The sequence below is a fragment of the Lynx rufus genome, unplaced genomic scaffold, assembly GCF_022079265.1.
Source record: "Lynx rufus isolate CCGP_SWC_20201006 ecotype Redwood Valley unplaced genomic scaffold, mLynRuf1.p SCAF_1, whole genome shotgun sequence".
Lineage (NCBI taxonomy): Eukaryota > Metazoa > Chordata > Mammalia > Carnivora > Felidae > Lynx > Lynx rufus.
In genome coordinates, this window is record NW_025814823.1 from 11,488,829 (window position 1) to 11,508,456 (window position 19,628).

Consider the following 19,628-nt stretch of genomic DNA (forward strand, 5'->3'; position numbering starts at 1 on the left):
GGAGTAATATTGTAGATAAAAATGCCTATTGGATGCAAAGAGAGACCAACTTTTTTTGAAATTTTTAGGACGCGGTGCAATAAAGCAGGTATTGACAAAGTTGATCATTTACCTCGAGAAAATGTTTTCAGAAAAATATGTAAATATGCATGCTTGCTGAAAAGAATCCAATACTTGACGGTTTTGTTTACACTGTAAACTGTTCCTTCTGGAGTCATCCATCCAGTTAAGAAAATGGTCATTTAGGGTTAGCCAAATGATAAGTGTAGAACCCTGGGGACAAACAAAAGACCAGCCTCTTAAAATTAGTAGTAGGAAGAATTGCTTTTAAAGCACAGACCTTCTAGCAAATCAGAAGCGTTGGTAATGTTACTTGACAGGAGGAGTTGTCAAACTTTTTAGTCTCAATACTCCTTAAACTCTTAAAAATGATTGAGGACCTCAGAGAGCTTTTGTTTATGCAGACTACCATATAGAAATTAAAGCTAAGAATTTGAAAAAAAAATGTTTATTAATTCACTTAAAGATAAACCCATTGCATATTAACATAAATAATATTTTTTTGAAAAATAACCGTATTTCCCGCCCCCCAAAAAAGAAGGATGGCTCTGTTTTCCAATTTTTTTTTAATGTTTTATTTGAGAGAGAGCCCACACGCAAGCAGGCGAGGGGCAGAGAGAGAAGGAGACAGAATCCAAAGCAGGCTCCACACTGTCAGCACAGAGTCCTATGGCGGGGCTCAAACCACAAGCCTTGAGATCATGACCTGAGAAGTCTGATGCTTAATGGACTGAGCCATCCGGGTGCCCCTACAATTTTGCACTTTAATATCTGGCTTAATAGAAGATAGCTGGATTCTCATACCTGCTTCTACATTTAATCTGTTGCAGTATGTTGTTTTGGTACAAGCATATAAAGAAAAGCCAGCCTCACACACCAATGTAGTTGAGAAAAAGGAGTATTTTAATAGTCTTCAGTTAATGGTGGGTATTTTTCTTTGATAATACACAAAAAATTGATAAGTGGTAGTTTAAGAGTTGCAATATGGAATTGGAAACCATATCGTCAGCTTTTTATACTCTTGTTACATTTAATTCTATTAGTCTTTTTTGCACTTTGAATAAATCTTTTATCCATGTTGTAACATTGGGTATTGATAAGTTGTAAAATGTCAGTGTTGTGGATTACAAATATTTCATATATTGACACGTTGTATTAAGCGTTAAAAATCACATGTGTTAATTCACTAATCTCATCAGAAAAATCTCCTAAGATTAAGAAGATAAGTTTACAGAGCCTTAATAAACTTTAACAAAATTCGAATTCCCATTTAAAAGCTGTCATTTTCTCACTGGCAACAAACTTTTTTTCTGCAGTGATAGGCTCACTTCATTTTTTGAGAAAATGTTCACCAAATCACTCAACTCAAAATGACTTATTTGTTGTCCTTTCTACTAAAAATGACTTTCCATGAAAAAGTGCTAATTCAGCTCATAACTCACCACTTGTGCTTTTCTAGACAACTGTCGTACTTAATATGCAGAAATGCTTGATGCATACTTTCCATTTTGTCACAGAGAATATTAAAAAGATGTGCTCAAGGGTTGGGCTTTATAAAATAATTTTTACTGCTTCATTAATGATATTTTAAGTTAGACTGGTTTTTTGGTTTTGTTTTTGACAAGTGCGTGAATGATGGAATACAATTACTAGCCCCGTTTATTGCCACTGCCTTGACTCATGCAAAGATGTCATCAGTTTTACACACCAAGGGTGCAGATGTCACCATTGTGAAAAAAAGAAATGATACCTTCGTATTATTATGAAAATTGTTTTGACCTAATGGAGCTCTTGAATTTGTCTTGGGGACCTACCCCCCACCCTCACCCCCACCACCAGTAGTCCAGAGACCACACATTGAGAATCATTACTTTAAGGGTAGATAGATCATAGTAGAAATTTTGTCATTTCTCTTTAACAGGAGGGAGTCTTTTTATTCCATTTGATTTGTGAGTCTACATGTTCCTGTACTTACAGATTTCTCACATCCCTTTATGTAGTCTTTGTAGTTAAATTGTATCTGTGGAATGCATTCTTGCTATGAATGACTTGTTTCTGAATCCTGAATGTAAGAGAAAGAAAACTTTAGAAAAGCTAACTAATATAGCTAGGAGCAATCACCTTGTAACTTTTGTAAACTCTTGTTAGACCATGCTACAGATTGGAGGGAGAACAGATTACTGCTCTTGTTTAACGTTTATTTATTTTTGGGACAGAGAGAGACAGAGCATGAATGGGGGAGGGGCAGAGAGAGAGAGGGAGACACAGAATCGGAAACAGGCTCCAGGCTCTGAGCCATCAGCCCAGAGCCTGACGCGGGGCTCGAACTCAGACCGCGAGATCGTGACCTGGCTGAAGTCGGACGCTTAACCGACTGCGCCACCCAGGCGCCCCTGCTCTTGTTTAATTAATATACATTAACAAAAGTAATCTACAGTCAAAATCTCAAGCATCCTTTTCTTTGTTATGATCTTTACTGGTTCATGAACTTACCTGTCACTGATTAAAACCAAGATGGAATTTTTATTTTTCTTACAGATTTAGGGCCAATAAGCCTTAACTGGTTTGAAGAACTTTGTTTAGAAGCTCCACCCTATAATTCTGAACCCACAGAAGAATCTGGATATAAAATCAGTTATGAACCAAACCTGTTTAAAACCCCACAAAGGAAACCTTGTCATCAGTTGGCTTCAACTCCAATAATATTCAAAGAGCAAGGTCTGATTCCACCAATATACCAACAGTCTCCTTTAAAAGAATTAGGTAAATACAGAATAGACTCGGGTAAGTAATGTGGTCCAGTAGACTAGGGGAAAAACATGAACCAGGAATTGAGACAAACCTATGTTAAAACTCCCAGCTCTATTGGTAATTGTATCATACTGGTCAGATCAATCTCTCCGGCTTCACTTTCCCCACTTGAAAAATGGAGATGATGAAAATAATGCCTGTAAGTTTGGATTAAATAAAAGAATGCAGGTACTTAATTAGTGTTCCTTTTCTTCCCTCCTTTGATTTAATATATCCTGCCTAGTTTGTTAAATTATATCTTTCTTCTGCCCCCCCCCCCAAAAAAAAACACCAAGTGGGATTTGTTTTGATGTTAATTAAATAAACTCTATTTCTGCAGGTTATCACAGAGGACAGAGAAGGGTATTTTTATCAATTTTCTATAAATGTCTTTTGATTTGGTAACAGTTTCCCTGGCATACATGCCAGGTATTCCAATCAATCATGTAATAAGATTATATGTTCAGTCATTCAAATGTTTATCACCTATTTAAATGACATATTCTCCTTTCTCTGGAGTGTTACTGTCAAGTAAGGGGAATTAACAGTAGACAGATAAAGAGCAGTCTAAGATTGAATGTGGCACGTGTCAAAAGCAAAGTACAAAAAGTACAGTGAGAGTTGAGAAGAAAGAGCATAAATAAGTTTGGGGGGGGAATTGGGGAGTGATTTATTTGAATTACCTTTATTTATTTGAATAACCTTGAAGGATAGGTGAGATCCAGAAATTTGAAGATGGCAGGGTAATAATGAATGTACTAGGCAGAGGAAAAACGTGAGGAAGATGATGATGTAGTTTGTTAAGAGAATGTCAAGTAATTCAGGTTGTGTTTTTTTTTTTTTTTTAATGTTCAGTTCTGACACAGAGAGAGACAGAGCACGAGTGGGGGAGGGGCAGAGAGAGAGAGCGAGACACAGAATCCGAAGCAGGCTCCGGGCTCTGAGCTGTCAGCACAGAGCCTGACGCGGGTCTCAAACTCACAAGCTGTGAGATCATGACCTGAGCCAAAGTCGGTCGCTCAACAGGCTGAGCCACCCAGGCACCCCAGATTGTTTGGAGTGTTGCATGTCTAAAACGGACCAATAAATAACCTAAGGCTAGAAAGAGCACCTAGAGCCAGATATTTAATGCCGGACTAAAACAATTGAGTTTATTTGATAGGTTATCCAGAAAAATCACATGTAAATTTGATCATGCTACTTCCTGCTTCAAATCTTTGACTACCTCCCTTTGCCTTCATGATAAAATCTTAACTCCTTAACATGATTTACAAGGTTCTTTTTTAATCTAGTCTCATTAACTCGTGCCTCATGCTGCCATAATTCCTCTCCCACCCATGTAATTTACCATTTGTTCATACTGAATTTCTTTTTGAAACCACTTTGCTCCATGGCTCTTTATAGATTGTTACCTCTGTCCAGAAGTTAGTTAGTTCTTCCTACCTTTTTATCTAACAAGCTCATCTTTCAGGTCTTGATTTGTGTATGTGCTTCTGGGAAGTTTTCCTTGTCACACTGTTAGCTTCTACTGGAGGAGACTTAAAATAAGCAATTACAGTGGAATAAATACTATGAAAGAGGAAATTCATGGTACCAGAAAATGCACATACAAAGAGGACATAGGTAATGGACAAAGATTTTCTTGTATGTTACTGGATACCTAGCGGCATACAAAGTGAGTACTCAGTAAATATTTACAGAATAAATGAGTATTTATTTTGCTTTGGAAAGCCTAATAACTGGACCCAATCTTTGGAGATTTTTTTTTCAAAATGAGATGCCTATATTGTGAGAATCTCCTGAAGTCCTGAATGAAAGGGAAGATTTCAGGTCCTAATCTGAATCTACTAAATTAGAATCACTAGAAATAGAGCCCATAAGTGTACCTTTTAAACTAATCGGGTGATTCTCATGGAAATGGAAGACTGGAGGCAGGGAGACCAGTTAGGACACATAATGGTCCAGGTTGTAGTGGGCCAACCACCTGAATTAGAGTAGTGGTAGTGAAAGCGGATATGGAAGATAGAAACTGTAAGACCCCACAATATCCTAGACCTAGGGATTTCAAAGAAAGGATCAAATCACAGGTTTAGAGCATAACTAAGAATATAATGGTGACATTCGTAGACGTTTTAAGCACTGGAGGAAAAACAGGTATAAGACGGAAAAAGCTTCAAAGGATGAAAAAAAGTAGGTTGAGTTGTGGACTGCAATTTGAGACAGTGGTGAGGTGTAAAGGTGATGTCCTGAAGGATTTGGGGAATACAAGATTAAAACTTAAGAGAGCATACAGATAGGAAAGAAAGTTATAGGAATCAACAAAGTGATAAAGTCATCACATGTGTTGAGGAAATTGATTATGATGAGGCTTAGGATAGAGCCTTAAGGAATATTTAGCAGATGAAATGCAGAACACAGAAAAGGAGATCATTCAGTCAACCAGTATTCCATACTTTGTGCATGGCAATTTGTTAGACATTAAGGATACAAACATGAATAAGATGCTTTTGACCTGTAGGAACTCAGTCTTGTGTAAGACAGAGTATGTAAATAAATATACAGTGTGGTATATGCTATAATAGGATCACCTACGAAAGTGCTATGTTGTGGGCATAGTAAAGGAATCAGCCATCTATTTTAATGGGCTCAGGAAAAGCTCTGTAAACCAGTTTATGCTAATTTACTGAATCTTGAAAGAGTTGGAATTGGTCTATCTATAATTAGGGAGGGACAAGAATGAATTAATAAGGCCACTCTCAGTGCAGATGAATCAAAATTTTTAAGGTTATAGTGCATAAATAATTCTGACTATAGTTTCCTGATTCCTTTTGTTTTTGTTTAGTTTAAATTCAGTATTAAAATGTAAGACTTAAGCTGTTTTTTAACCTACTTGTTTCATTCTGACACCTGTTGTTTTCAAATGAGAATTATCCCTAAAGTTTCATGAGGAAATGTACTATTTCTGCTTCTCAGCAGTCCTTTTGAGTAAAATCGTATGAGTTTATCTCACCATTATTCAGCCTTTTTATGAGATTCTCAGATTACTTGGCAAATGTTTTTTGGATATGACTTATTTTTACCTGCTTCATTTTTTTACTTTTCATTTTTTACATTTGGGTGTTCATTGCTAAGCCAATATTGATACTTTATTATCAACTGAAGTCGTTTGTTTACATTAGGGTTCATTATTCGTACAGGTCTGTGGTTTTTGACAAATGTATAATGTCATGTATCCATCATTACAGTATCCTACAGGATCGTTTCACTGCCCTAAAAGCCCCTTGTGTTTGCTCTCCACCTGTTCACTTACCTCCACCCCAAACCCCTGACAACCACTGATCTTTTTTACAGTCTACAGTCTTTTTTTCAGAATGTCATATAGTGGAAATCATACAGTATGTAACCTTTCAAACTGGCTTCTTTTACTTAGCAACATAAGGTTCCTCTGCATCTTCTCATGGTTTGATAGCTCATTTCTTTTTATCACTGAATAATGCTGTATTATATGGATGTACCAGTTTGTTTATCCGTTCACCTATTGAAGAACATCTTGGTTGCTTCCAAGTTTTGGCAGTTATGAACAAAGCTACTCTATCATGTGCAGGTTTTTGTGTGGACCTAAGTTTTCAACTCATTTGGGAAAATACCAAGGGGCATGATTGCTGGATCATATGGTAGGCATATGTTTAGTTACATAAGAAACTTCAAACTGAATCCCAAAGTGGCCGCACCATTTTGCATTTCCATCGGCAGTGAGTAAGAGTTTTTCTTGTTCTACGTCCCCATCAGCATTTGGTGTTGTTTTTGTTTTGGGCTTTAGCCATTCTAAGTGTGTAGTAGTCATTTCCTGATTATGATCTTTGTTAAAATGAACTGGGAAAAGTGAAATTTTAAAAATAGGTTTAGCTACTTTTTAGTGTCAACTAAAAGTCTCATTAGAGAAACTTGGATATTTCATTGAAGTGGGGTTTACCTCACACGTGTATTTGGCTTAGTAGTGATTATATCCATTTCCTGTTACTTAAGAAATGAGTAATATAACACAGTGTTTTGCATGTGCTACTGCAAATAGTTTTGTTTGGTCTTTGCCTTATTTTATTAACACTAATGCAACTTATTTTTCCCCAAACTTTTCTAAGTTGGAGATTATAGGATCAGTTAAAGCAACTATTTTTGAAAGCAGTTTTTAAGAGTAATAATAAATGCCTCAAGTACCATATTTGTGATACAGAAAATGGGAATATTTCCACACTGTAAATTGGATTTGATAGAGCCAGATACAGCTTTAGAAACCCTGACTGAGCCTTATTGTGGAGAAAATAGATGTATTCGTCAATAGTGGTAGTTTTTTCTAATCACTGCTAATTCATCCAGCCAGGAATTGTGGAGTGACTGTAACATTAAGCATTGATTATAGTTGCTAAGGAGACAGTGATAAGTAAGATCCCTATGTCAAGGAGCTCACATTTCTAGGAGGGGAAGCAAGAATGCTGTATGATAAACTCTACGAGGAACATACAGCACCAGCTATCACTTAATCTCATGTTAGGGACCACTAAATTTTTCCAGAGGAGGTAGTTTCAAAATGGAAGCCTGAAAGAGGATGTTCAGTCAAGAGAAATAAAAAGAGAGAAAAACAGTTTGTACAAAGGCCTAAAGTGAAGGAGAGCATTCTTGCAGGATATGCAGGTGGTTGGGTATGGCTGAAAAGTAGAGTGAAAGAATGTCATGGAAATTAAGGCAGATGTTGAAAGTCCTTGTTACTAGGGAGTTTTGTTTTGGAATTTGAGCTTGCTCTTGAGAACAAGATCTTGAAAGTTTTCAGCAGAAGACTAATATGATCAAATTTGGTACGTTGGTAGGTTTTTAGTAAATGTCTTTTTCTTTACTCTTATCCTTCATAATACCCTAGTGCGTGTGACTTAATAATAAGGCATAAAACATTCTATTCTGTGTTCCACTTGTGTGGAATTTCAAAAAATTTCTCCTGCTATGTTATGAACTCCTTGAAGTGTCCCAAAGTGTCTTACATATATTATATACTTGTTGAATGAGGGCACACATCCTTTGAGACCTCCCCTTTTGGAAGGAATCAACAAACTGAGAAACCAATTCAACTGAACTCCCCATACATTCTCCTTCCCAGGATAGATAAGATTTTTTTTGTTTTTAAATACTTCCAGAGAATGAAAATTCACAATCCATAGTATATATGTACTCACTGAATTATTGTACTGTTTCAGGAAAGGATATTACCAATAGTAAACATAAAAGTTGTTGCACAATGAAGTCTAAAATGGATCAAACAAATGATGTTACCAGCCCACCTCTAAATTCTTGTCTTAGTGAAAGGTATGGTAAAGCTTGTTCTATTAAAATATTTAAATGAAACATTTTCCTACATATGCTGTTTGTTTTCTAGAAATGCACCTAATTTTCATGCTAATATTTTGGCTAAAAGCCTGAAAGAGGATATTCTACTTTTAAATAATCTCCTTTTAGGTTGAGTTTTTTAATTCAATAATTTTTACATTAGAAACATTTACTTTGTTTTTCTTACTATGTTGAATTCACTGTTTTTTTATCTATATTCTGTGACATTTTTAAGTTATAAAAATATTGATGAAAAGCAATGCCCTTGATATAGCAGCTTAAAATAATTTGTGTGCTTTGAGAGAATATGATTTTATAGATTCAGTTTACATAATTGCATAATTTTTAAGTTCAAGATGTACAGTTCTTAGCAGTTGAAATTTGTGAGTGCTTTATACATTACTTTTTGTGGACATTTTAAACATAATTTAGTGGTTACTTAATTTTTCATGAGATGTTTACTTTTTAAAAAATAACAAAATATTACAAAGTATTGTAATTCTAATAATTGATATGACTGAGTCTTTTTTTTCAATAAGATTAATATTTTGTTTCTTCTTGCCATTTCTGTTATCTTTGAATAATTTTTTTTTTTTTTCCATTTTAGTCCTCTTCTACGAAGTACACATGTAACACCACAAAGAGAAAAGTCGGGTATGATTAAAAATGAGGGTTTTTTTTTTTTTTAGCTCTAAAATACTCTTAAATTTTAATAAAAATAAAATGTAGTAATTTTCCCCTTGTTTTACCCCCAGTGGTATGTGGAAGCTTGTTTCATACACCGAAGCTTATGAAGGTAAATATTCCGCCTAGTTTATTTTTCTTGTGGAGAAGTGAGAGTTTGACAACAGTGTCCTGCCTGTGCCCTGAGATTTACAATACGTACCTATGGTCTCATGTAGGCATTCAGTGAGTGATAAGTGAAAAAAATACTCTTAATCATTAGTGCATTTATGTGAAATAAATAAACCGTTTTCTTATTTCCAGGGTCAGACACCAAAACGTATTTCTGAAAGTCTAGGAGCTGAGGTGGATCCCGATATGTCTTGGTCAAGTTCTTTAGCCACACCACCAACCCTTAGTTCTACTGTACTCATAGGTAATACTAGCAAATGTGTATCATGTAAGATGGTAGATAATGTTGACAGAGTGTCATCTCTAAATGCTTCTGACAAAAAGAAAATAGGAAAAGATAATTGGATAGTAATTAGATTATACTATCTTTGAGAAGTGTGTTAGTTCAGAATAATTTTATTCTATTTATATTGGGATTACAGGTACATTACATGGTGTTCTAGGAGTAGTATTCTGTAAGAGTCCATCTATATGCAAACCAGGATTTTTTTTATTATTCTAGCAAAAGTACATTCCATTTTGATTCTCTCTTTGGCTAGGATTTAACTTTTTTTGTTGCTCAGATGAAATAATAGAGGTAAAAGCATGTTGAAAAGTAAGACATATAATATGCTTTTAGAGTGTATTATTATCTAAATAAATGCTAAAGTCTATAAGCTTTATCCTTAAGTCATGACCCCATAGCTCCATCTGATTTTCTTAGTCTTTATGGATAGTATTACCTTAAAGTCGGGGTCATCAAACCACAGTTTCTTAGCCCCTTATGAGTGGTAGTAAGGAATTGAATGTAGCTTATTCACTATGTTGATTGACCTTTCTAATTACCATACTTGAGTCAATTCGTTTTGTTTCAAATGCATCATTTATTTCAGTAGTGTATGTGTCTTTTGATGTATGACCAGAAAATACTTCAGTTTTCACATTAACCTTAGTGTGTGGTATATAATACAGTATAGATAAATTGAATTTTTTTTTTTACAGTCAGAGATGAGGAAGCATCTGCAGCTGTATTTCCTAATGACACTACTGCTGTAAGTAAATATGACAAATTGAGGATGCTGTTGCAGTTGCTTATAATTTTAGAATGCCACGGGGCACCTGGGTGGCTCAGTCGGTTAAGCGTCCGATTTTGGCTCAGGTCGTGATCTCGCGGTTCGTGAATTCGAGCCCCGCGTTGGGATCTGTGCTGACAGCTCAGAGCCTGGAGCCTGTTTCAGATTCTGTGTCTCCCTCTCTCTCTCTGACCCTCCCCCGTTGATGCTCTGTCTCTCTCTGTCTCAAAAATAAATAAACGTTAAAAAAAATTTTAAAAAATAATAATTTTAGAATGCCTTGAAATATTATCTTGCATTTTTTCATTCCTTAATTTATGATTTATCTAAGTCTTTGATAAAGTCTTTAAGCCCGATCCTATGTGATTTTCTTTTTTTTTTTAATTTATTTTTTAATGTACATCCAAGTTAGCATATGATGCAACAATGATCTAGGAGTAGATTCCTTAATGCCCCTTACCCATTGAGCCCTTCCCCCTCCTACAACCCCTCCAGCAATCCTCTGTTGGTTCTCTATATTTAAGTCTCTTACGTTTTGTCCCCCTCTCAGTTTTTGTATTATTTTTGCTTCCCTTCCCGTATGTTCATCTGTTTTGTGTATTAAAACCCTCATATGAGTGAAAGTCATACGATATTTGTCTTTCTCCAGCTAATTTCGCTTAGCATAATACCCTCTAGTTCCATCCACGTCATTGCAAATGGCAAGATTTTATTCTTATTGCCAAGTAATACTCCATTGCATATCTATACTCTATGTGATTTTCTTGACTGCCTATGAAGTAATGGTGTCTCTAAGTTGAATATATGCATAGTGAGAATTTTTATACTAGTGACTTTAAAATACAACTTTTGCAGATCTTTAAAAGCTATTTGTGTAACCATGACGAAAGTCTGAAGAAAAATGATAGGTTTATCCCTTCTGGGCCAGACAGTGAAAACAAAAGTCAAAGAGAAGCTAAAAGTCAAGGTAAGTCCTTCTATTTAATTGAACTACTGTTTTTAACTGACAGCATTAAAGTATTATTACTTCTTTCTTAAAAAGAAAATACACTGTTTTTCCTTCTTAATTAATGAAAGTTCTCTGAGTAGAAGCTAATGTGATTTAAATGAAAATGTTAAATCATGGTAAGATAATACCATTCAATATCCTATAGTAACACCAAAACAAAACCTATAACTCAAAACTTACAGAGATAAAAATAAGACTAAAAATTAACAAAATGTGAAGGCCTTATTTCTAATTAGTAATTTGGGTTGCACATGTACTCAAAGTTACCTAATCAGATCATTGGAATATTGCATTTTTCTTGGTATGTGTATATCTCTGTATAAATGTGTGGGATTAGATAACTGTGTGTGTGTGTGTGTGTGTGTAAAATCAGATTTTACTCTCAGTTATTATAGGGCCACAAAATTAATTTGGAACATCTGATTTGATAAATCTTAGAATGTTAAATTGAGAATATATACTAAGATTCCATGAGTTTTAATTGTGTAGAGCTGGTAAAAAAAAAAAGGGGGGGGGTAGTATTAGGATTAGAGTATGAATAGAAGGCTTTGGAGACATTGGAATCAGTCTTTACCAGAAGAATGGGGGAAGGGTGGCACCCTCCTTCCCTTCCCCTCCCTAAAAGAGCTAGCACTCAGGATAACCCTTTAAATGCCACATTACATGTTACATGGTATATGCTATCTCTTTGAGAACAGTTGCAAGAATAGTATAAATTATATGGCCATATTATAAAATGTTATTAATATGCTTCTGTTTTAAATTTTAACAGGATTGGGGAAAATGGTAGGGAATTCATGTGATAAAGTAAATAGCTGCAAAGACCCTTTTGGAAACTCAACACCAAATGTCTTAGAAGATGAAGTACGTGAAAGAGTTGCAGATGTTTCTGAAGAAGATAGTTTTCCATTATGTGTTCCTAAATGTAAAACAAGAAACCTACAAAAAATAAAAACCAGCAAGACTAGGAAGAATATTTTCAATGAAACAACCAATGAATGTGAAGAAGCCAAAAAACAAATGAAAGAAAATAAACATTCTTTTGTATCTGAAATGGAAGCAAATGCCAGTGATCCATTAGATTCGAATGTAACAAATCAGAAGCCCTTTGGGAATGGAAGTGATAAAATCTCCAAGGAAGTTGTACTGTCTTCAGCCTCTGAATCATGTCACCTAACCCTCTCAGGTCTAAATGGAACCCACATGGAGAAATTACCTCTACTGTGTATTTCTTCTTGTGACCAAAATAATCCAGAAAAAAACCTCATAACCACAGAGAAAGAATGTACCAACTTTATTATTTTAGAAGATTCTTTACCACAGATTTCAGGTGTACCCAAGTGTACAGAGAAGATATTAAATGAGGAAATAGTGGTAAATAAGATAGATGAAGGGCAGTGTCTTGAATCTCATGAAGATTCCATTCTTGCGGTAAAGCAAGCAGTATTTGAAACTTCTCTAATAGCTTCTCCACTTCAGGGTATCAGAAAGTCTATATTCAGGATAAGAGAATCACCTGAAGAGACATTCAGTGCAGTGTTCTCAAACAATATAACTGATCCAAACTTTAAAGAAGAACATGAAGCCTCTGAAAGTGGATTAGAAAAACATTCTATTTGCTCACAGAAAGAGGATTCTTTAAGTACAAGTTCACTTGATAATGGAAGCTGGCCAGCCACTATCAAACATACTTCTGTAGCTTTGAAGAATTCAGGTTTAATATCCACTTTGAAAAAGAAAACAAAAAAGTTTATTTATGTTGTAAATGATGAAACATCTTATCAAGGACTAAAAACACAGAAGGACCAGCAATCAGGACTGATGAACTATTCAGCCCAATTTGAAGCAAACGTTTTGGAAGGACCACTGACATTTGCAAATGCTGATTCAGGTACGAGTGTGTGTGTGTGTGTGTGTGTGTGTGTGTGTGTGTGTGTGTGTGTGAAAGTGAGAGAGGGAGAGAGAGAGAATGTATAGTTTTGTGGCTGTTGACAAGTTCTCTTATTTGAATATGCGAGTCTTTCTCTAATCTTTTTTAAAATATATACTGCCTGCTTTCCTTCTGTAGTTTCTTTTTTGGTTTTCCTTCTGTAGTTTTTTGGTTTTTTTTAAATCACTGTACTTGTATTCAGTATCGGGCAATGTCTACATACATTATTGTTTAGGCCTTTGATTGCCAATGTTCAAAATCATTTTATTCAGACTGGTTGGATCAGTTTGCATAGTATATACTGTATACAATCATGCCTCTTGAGACAGAGCATTTGATTCAGAATCATCAAGAACTTGACTACTTAATTCCTGCTTTAATTTTGTTATATGTAAATTTGACAGTTCTGTAAATATGTTGTCTATTTACTATAGATATTCTCTAAATCATGTAAAAAAATAGAAAAAAGCTAACTTCTAGCTAAGTTTAATGTAAGTCACTTCTAAAATAAAAGTGGTTACTGTTGTTACCTAGTTTTCTTAACTATTTAGAGATTACTTAGAGTTATTAATATCCGGTGTCAGAGTATGCACAGTGAGACTCTGTTTTTATTTGAGCAGTGATTCCTTTATCAGTAGCTGAATTGTATGTTAAAAAGGCAATTTTATCATCCTTTGAGAAGATTTTAGTGGATAGAATAAACTGGAATGTAGAGGAACTGTTTGAGATTTGGGTTAATTTCCAGAGAAGAATGTTTGATACTGTATATGTCAGAATTAAAATCAACGAAACAGCTAATATATAGTAGTGGCCATTGATTAAATGAGACTAATATTTTTAACTTCCTAATACAGAATTCAGAGGGATGATTTAAAAAAAAAAAAAAAAACTCAGAGCAGTTTAATTCATTTGCCTTTATAATTGAGATTAGGACATTTTTCAGGCCCTTCATCTGTAGAGCCTATTTTTAAAAGCTGATTTTTTTTTTTTTCAGTATCAAAGACTGAATTAACTAAAGGAAGTAATTACTTTTCTAATTCTTTTCCTTTGCCTTGTTTTTTTAATCTCCTATTACACCCATTTAGCAATGAAACTTTTTTCCAGTTTTATTTTCCAATAAAACTAATTTGAATTTTACTTATGGTGGCTGCTTTCTTGAACTACATACTAATTTTAATTGAATTGATACATGTTAGAAAAGAATACTAAGTTCTATTTGTCTTTAGTTGAAAATATAATAACTTCAAATAGAGACTATTTAGAATTCTTTGTTTTAAGCCTGACATTCGCTTCTTGCTTTTCATGTAATTCTTATCGTAGATACTACCTTTTTTACTTAGTGGAATATATTTAGTAAACGTGATTGATGGTACTTTAATTTTGTTTTGTCACTTTGTGTCTTTAGGTTTATTGCATTCTTCTGTCAAAAAAACCTGTTTGCAGAATGATTCCAAAGAACCAATTTTGTCCTTAACCAACTCTTTTGGGACACTTCTGAGAAAAGTTTCCAATAATGGAAGCAGTTCTCCTAATAATAAAATAATATCTCAGGATCTTGATTATAAAGAAGCAAAAATTAAGAAGGAAAAACTGCAATCATTTATAAGCACAGAAACGAATTGTCTGTCATCCTTACAGGAAAAACACTGTGAAGATGATACAAAAAGCCAAAGAGTTGCAGATAGTAAAGAAGAGATCTTGCCTGCAGTAAGCCAACCTTCTGTGCCATATTCAGAAGTGGAAGATAGTGGTATTCACTTTCAGACTCTGAAAAGCTTTTCATCTGACCCGGATAATACCAGCCAGTTAACTCCTCACCCCAGGGATCCTCCGTCAAACCCAGTTGGGCTTTCCAGAGGAAGAGAATCATATGAAGTGTCAGAGACACTAAAATGTAAGAGTCATGAAGCTGGTTTTGAATTAACCAAAACCATGGAAAATAATCAAGAAATACATGTTTTAAATGAACATGCTAAAAAAGCTAAGTTTTTGTCAACTGAAAAATATGTAACAGAAGCATCACCTTCTATGAAGGTACCATTCAACCAAAATGCACATCTCACAATAATCCAAAAAGACCAAAAAGAAACTACTTTAATTTCAAAAATAACTATCAATCCAAACTCTGAAGAACTTTTCCCAGATGGTGATAATTTTGTCTTTAAAATAACTAAGGAAAGGAATGTTCCTGTTTTAGGAAGTATTAAGGAACTTCAAGATTCAGACCTCTGTTGTGTAAAAGAACCTGTTCTCGAGAACTCTACCATGGTAGTGTATACAGATATGGATGACAAACAAGCAGCCAAAGTGTCAATTACGAAAGGTTTTGATTCATCGAACATAGATGATCTTACATTAAAGGATAGAAATAGCATAAAGCAGCAACTCAGAATGACTTTAGACCAAGATTCAAAATCAGACATCACCTTGGATTCAGATATGAAATCAAATGGAAATAATGATTACATGGATAATTGGGCAAGACTATCAGATCCAATTTTAAATCACAATTTTGGAAATGGCTTCAGAACAGCTTCTAATAAAGAGATAAAACTCTCTGAACACAACATTAAGAAAAGCAAAATGCTCTTCAAAGATATTGAAGAACGTTATCCTACTAACTTAGCTTGTATTGAAATTGTAAATACTTCATTAGAAAGTCAAGAGAAACTGAGCAAACCTCATATACTTGATCCACAGTCAATTAATACTGTATCTGGGTGTGTGCAGAGTAGCGCATATGTTTCTGATAGTGAAAATCGTCACACAACTCCTCCAAGTTTATCTTTAAAGCGAGATTTTGATTCAAATCATAATTTAACACCTAGCCAAAAGGCAGAAATTACAGAACTTTCTACCATTTTGGAAGAATCAGGAAGTCAGTTTGAGTTTACACAGTTTAGAAAACCAAGCCACATGAAACAGAAAAATCCATGTGAGATGCCCGAAAAACACCTGACTATCTCGAATACCACTCCTGAGGAACAGAAAGATGGTCATCTCCGTCTCACAATTAATGCCCTATCTATCAGTCAGGGAGATAGCAGCAAGAAATTTGAAGGTATAATTGGAGGTAAGCAGAAGCTTGCTTGCTTGTCAAAAACCAGCTGTAACAAAAGTGCTTCTGGCCATTTAACAGGTAAAAATGAAGTGGAGTTTAGAGGCTTTTACTCTGCTCGTGGCACAAAACTGAACGTTTGTAGTGAAGCACTGCGAAAAGCTAAGAAGCTGTTCAGTGACCTTGAGAATATTAGCGAGGAAACTTCTGTAGAAGTAGGTATAAGAAGTTTCTCTTCAAGTAAATGTAATGGTTCTGTTTCAATGTTTAAGAAAGAAAATTGTAACAATGAGAAAAAGTTAAATGAGAAAAATAATAAATACCGCCTAATACTACAAAATAATATTGAAATGACTACTGGCATTTTTGTTGCTGAAGATACTGAAGGTTACAAGAGAAACATAGAAAACAAAGCTAACAAATATACTGATGCCAGCAGAAATATGTATAACTTCAGAGAATCTGATGGCAGTGATTCAAGTAAAAATGATACAGTTTATATTCATAAAGAAGAAAATGGCTTGCCATATATTGATCAGCACGACATAGATCTGAAATTATCCAGCCAGTTTATAAAGGAGGGCAACACTCAAATTAAAGAAGGTTTGTCAGATTTAACCTGTTTGGAAGTTGTAAAAGCTGAAGAAACACTTCACGTTAACACATCAAACAAAGAACATTTAACTGCTAATACAATGGGGCGAATTACAAAAGATTTTGACATATTTGACGTATCCTTTCAGACTGCAAGTGGGAAAAATATAAGAGTCTCTAGAGCGTCATTAAATAAAGTTACAAATCTCCTTGATCAAAAATGTACAGAAGAAGAATTGAATAACTTTGCAGATTCCTTAAATTCTGAATTACTTTCTGGCATAGATATCAACAAAGTAGACATTTCACGTCATGAGAAAATGGAAAATACTGAAAGAAAAGACAAAATGAAAGAAAGTGACCTCACTGGTACTGAAAATAAATCACTGACCCTCCAGCAAAGACCAGAATATGAAATCAAAAAGATCAAAGAACCTACCATTTTGGGTTTTCATACAGCTAGTGGGAAAAAAATAGAAATTGCAAAGGAGTCTTTGGACAAAGTGAAAAATCTTTTTGATGAGCAAGAGCAAGATAAAAGCGCGATGACTAATTTTAGCCATAGAGGGACAAAGATGTCAAAGGGCAGAGAGCAGTGTAAAGGTGGGCTGCGATTAGCATGCAAAACAATTGAAATAACACCTGCTTCAAAGGAGGAAGAAATGCAGAAGCCTCTAGAGAAAAACCTTGTTTCTAACGAGATCGTGGTGGTACCCAGGCTCTTAAGTGATAATTTATACAAACAAACTGAAAATCTTAAAATACCAAATCGTGCCTCTCTGAAAGTTAAAGTACATGAAAATACAGGAAAAGAAACAGCGAAAAAGCCTACAACTTGTACAAATCAATCCACTTATTCAGCCACTGAAAATTCAGCTTTATCATTTTACACAGGACGTGGTAGAAAAGTTTCTGTGAGTCAGTCTTCAATACTTGAAGTAAAAAAATGGCTTAGAGAAGGAGAATTGGGTGATCAGCCAGAAAAAACAGTGTATAATACATCAGAATATCTTTCAAAAAATAAAGTTGATAATTCTGGTATTGAACCAGTGGTGAGGAATGTGGGAGAGAGAGAGAACACCAGTGTTTCTGAAATAATGTTCACTGTAAGAGAAGCAGACACAGATCCACAAAGCGTAAATGAAGATATTTGCGTTCAGAAACTTGTGACTAATTTCTCATGCAAAAATGAAAATACAGCCATTAAAGTGACGGTTTCTGATTCAAATAATTTTGATTCAACTCAGAAATTGAATTCTGATTCAAATGATGCTGTGCCTGTATACACTACAGCAAGTAGTGAAAGAGTCTTAGTTGCACACGAGACAAAAGTGACAGAGGGATTTACAGAAAACTGCAGTATGGCAATTAAGCAAACCAAGAGTAAACCAGGGAAAATTGTGGCAGGTTATCGTAAGGCGCTGGATGATTCAGAAGATACTATTTGTCCTAATTCTCTGGATGGTGCAGAATGTAGTTCGCCTTCACATAAAGATTTTGCTGAGACTCAAAGTGAACAAACTCTACAACTTAACCAAAGTATTTCTGGATTCGAGAAACGTTCTGAAATACCACCTCATCAGATTAATTTGAAAACTTCTGATATATGTAAACTTAGTACAGGGAAGCATCTCCAGTCCGTCTCTTATACAAATGCTTGTGGGATTTTTAGCACAGCAAGTGGAAAATGTGTACAAGTATCAGATGCTGCATTACAAAAGGCAAGACAGGTGTTTTCTAAGGTAGAAGACAGTGCCAAGCAGCCCTTTTCCAAAGTATCATTTAAACATAATGAGGATCACTCAGACAAGTTCACAAGAGAAGAAAATACTATGATACATACCCCCCAAAATTTACTATCATCTGCTTTCTCTGGATTCAGTACAGCAAGTGGGAAACAAGTTCCAGTTTCTGAAAGTGCCTTATGCAAAGTTAAGGGAATACTAGAAGAATTTGATGTGATGAAAACTGAATGTAGTCCTCAGCGTTCACCTACATCTAGACAAGATGTATCAAAAATGCCTCCTCCCTCTTGTGTAGATAACAGAACCCCAGAACACTCTGTAAACTCCAAATTGGAAAAAGCCTACAATAAAGAATTTAAATTATCAAGTAACTCTAACATTGAAAACGGTTCTTCAGAAAATCACTCTGTGCAAGTTTCTCCATATCCCTCTCAGTTTAAGCAAGACAAACAGTTGATACAAGGAAACAAAGCATCGCTTGTTGAGAACATTCATCTTTTGGAAAAAGAACAGGCTTTACCTAAAAATATAAAAATGGAAATTGGGAAAACTGAAGCTTTTCCTAATCTTCCTGTGAAAACAGATACAGAAATTCATTCTACTGACTCCAAGGATCCAGAAAACTATTTTGAAACAGAAACAGTAGAGATTGCCAAAGCTTTTATGGAAGATGGTGAGCTGACAGATGCTGACCTGCTAAGTCACGCCAGACACTTTCTTCCTACGTGCCAACACTCTAAGGAGACGCTTGTGTCAAATTCAAGAAGAGGGAAAAGAAGAGGTGTACTTGTCTCAGTTGGTAAGTGTCCATTTTTTCCTGTTAGGTTGCCAACCACTTAAAAATTAAGTCTTGAATAATCCTGGTATGCTAACTTACAGCAATTCAGGTAATTATAAGCTGTATTATGTTGTTTTTTTTTTAATGTGGAATTTATTGTCAAATTGGTTTCCATACAACACCCAGTGCTCATCCCACCAGGTGCCCTCTGTATTTTTATAGACCTTGTGGATGGTTTAGCGGAATGTGATTTCACTTTTGCTATCTCGGAGTCTGTACCAAGAAACATGTTTTGAGGTTATTTCGATGTATTTTTAGAGATTATTAATATAGTTATAATTGAGAAGCTACTGTTAAGTTTCTTTCCCTAGAAAATCTGAAATT

At 34.9% G+C, this 19,628-nt stretch overlaps 1 protein-coding gene across 1 annotated transcript in view; it reads left to right on the top strand.

Moving 5' to 3' along the window:
- Positions 1 to 19,628, top strand: part of BRCA2 (BRCA2 DNA repair associated) — a 59,518-nt gene continuing 39,890 nt past the window's right edge. The window contains exons 1-10 of the mRNA XM_047078674.1: positions 1 to 88; positions 2,599 to 2,823; positions 8,094 to 8,202; positions 8,831 to 8,877; positions 8,979 to 9,019; positions 9,211 to 9,322; positions 10,060 to 10,109; positions 10,986 to 11,097; positions 11,912 to 13,030; positions 14,475 to 19,265. Of these exons, the coding sequence (XP_046934630.1) occupies positions 22 to 88; positions 2,599 to 2,823; positions 8,094 to 8,202; positions 8,831 to 8,877; positions 8,979 to 9,019; positions 9,211 to 9,322; positions 10,060 to 10,109; positions 10,986 to 11,097; positions 11,912 to 13,030; positions 14,475 to 19,265 (6,673 nt within the window). The 5' untranslated portion in view covers positions 1 to 21. The remainder of the gene's footprint in view (positions 89 to 2,598; positions 2,824 to 8,093; positions 8,203 to 8,830; positions 8,878 to 8,978; positions 9,020 to 9,210; positions 9,323 to 10,059; positions 10,110 to 10,985; positions 11,098 to 11,911; positions 13,031 to 14,474; positions 19,266 to 19,628) is intronic.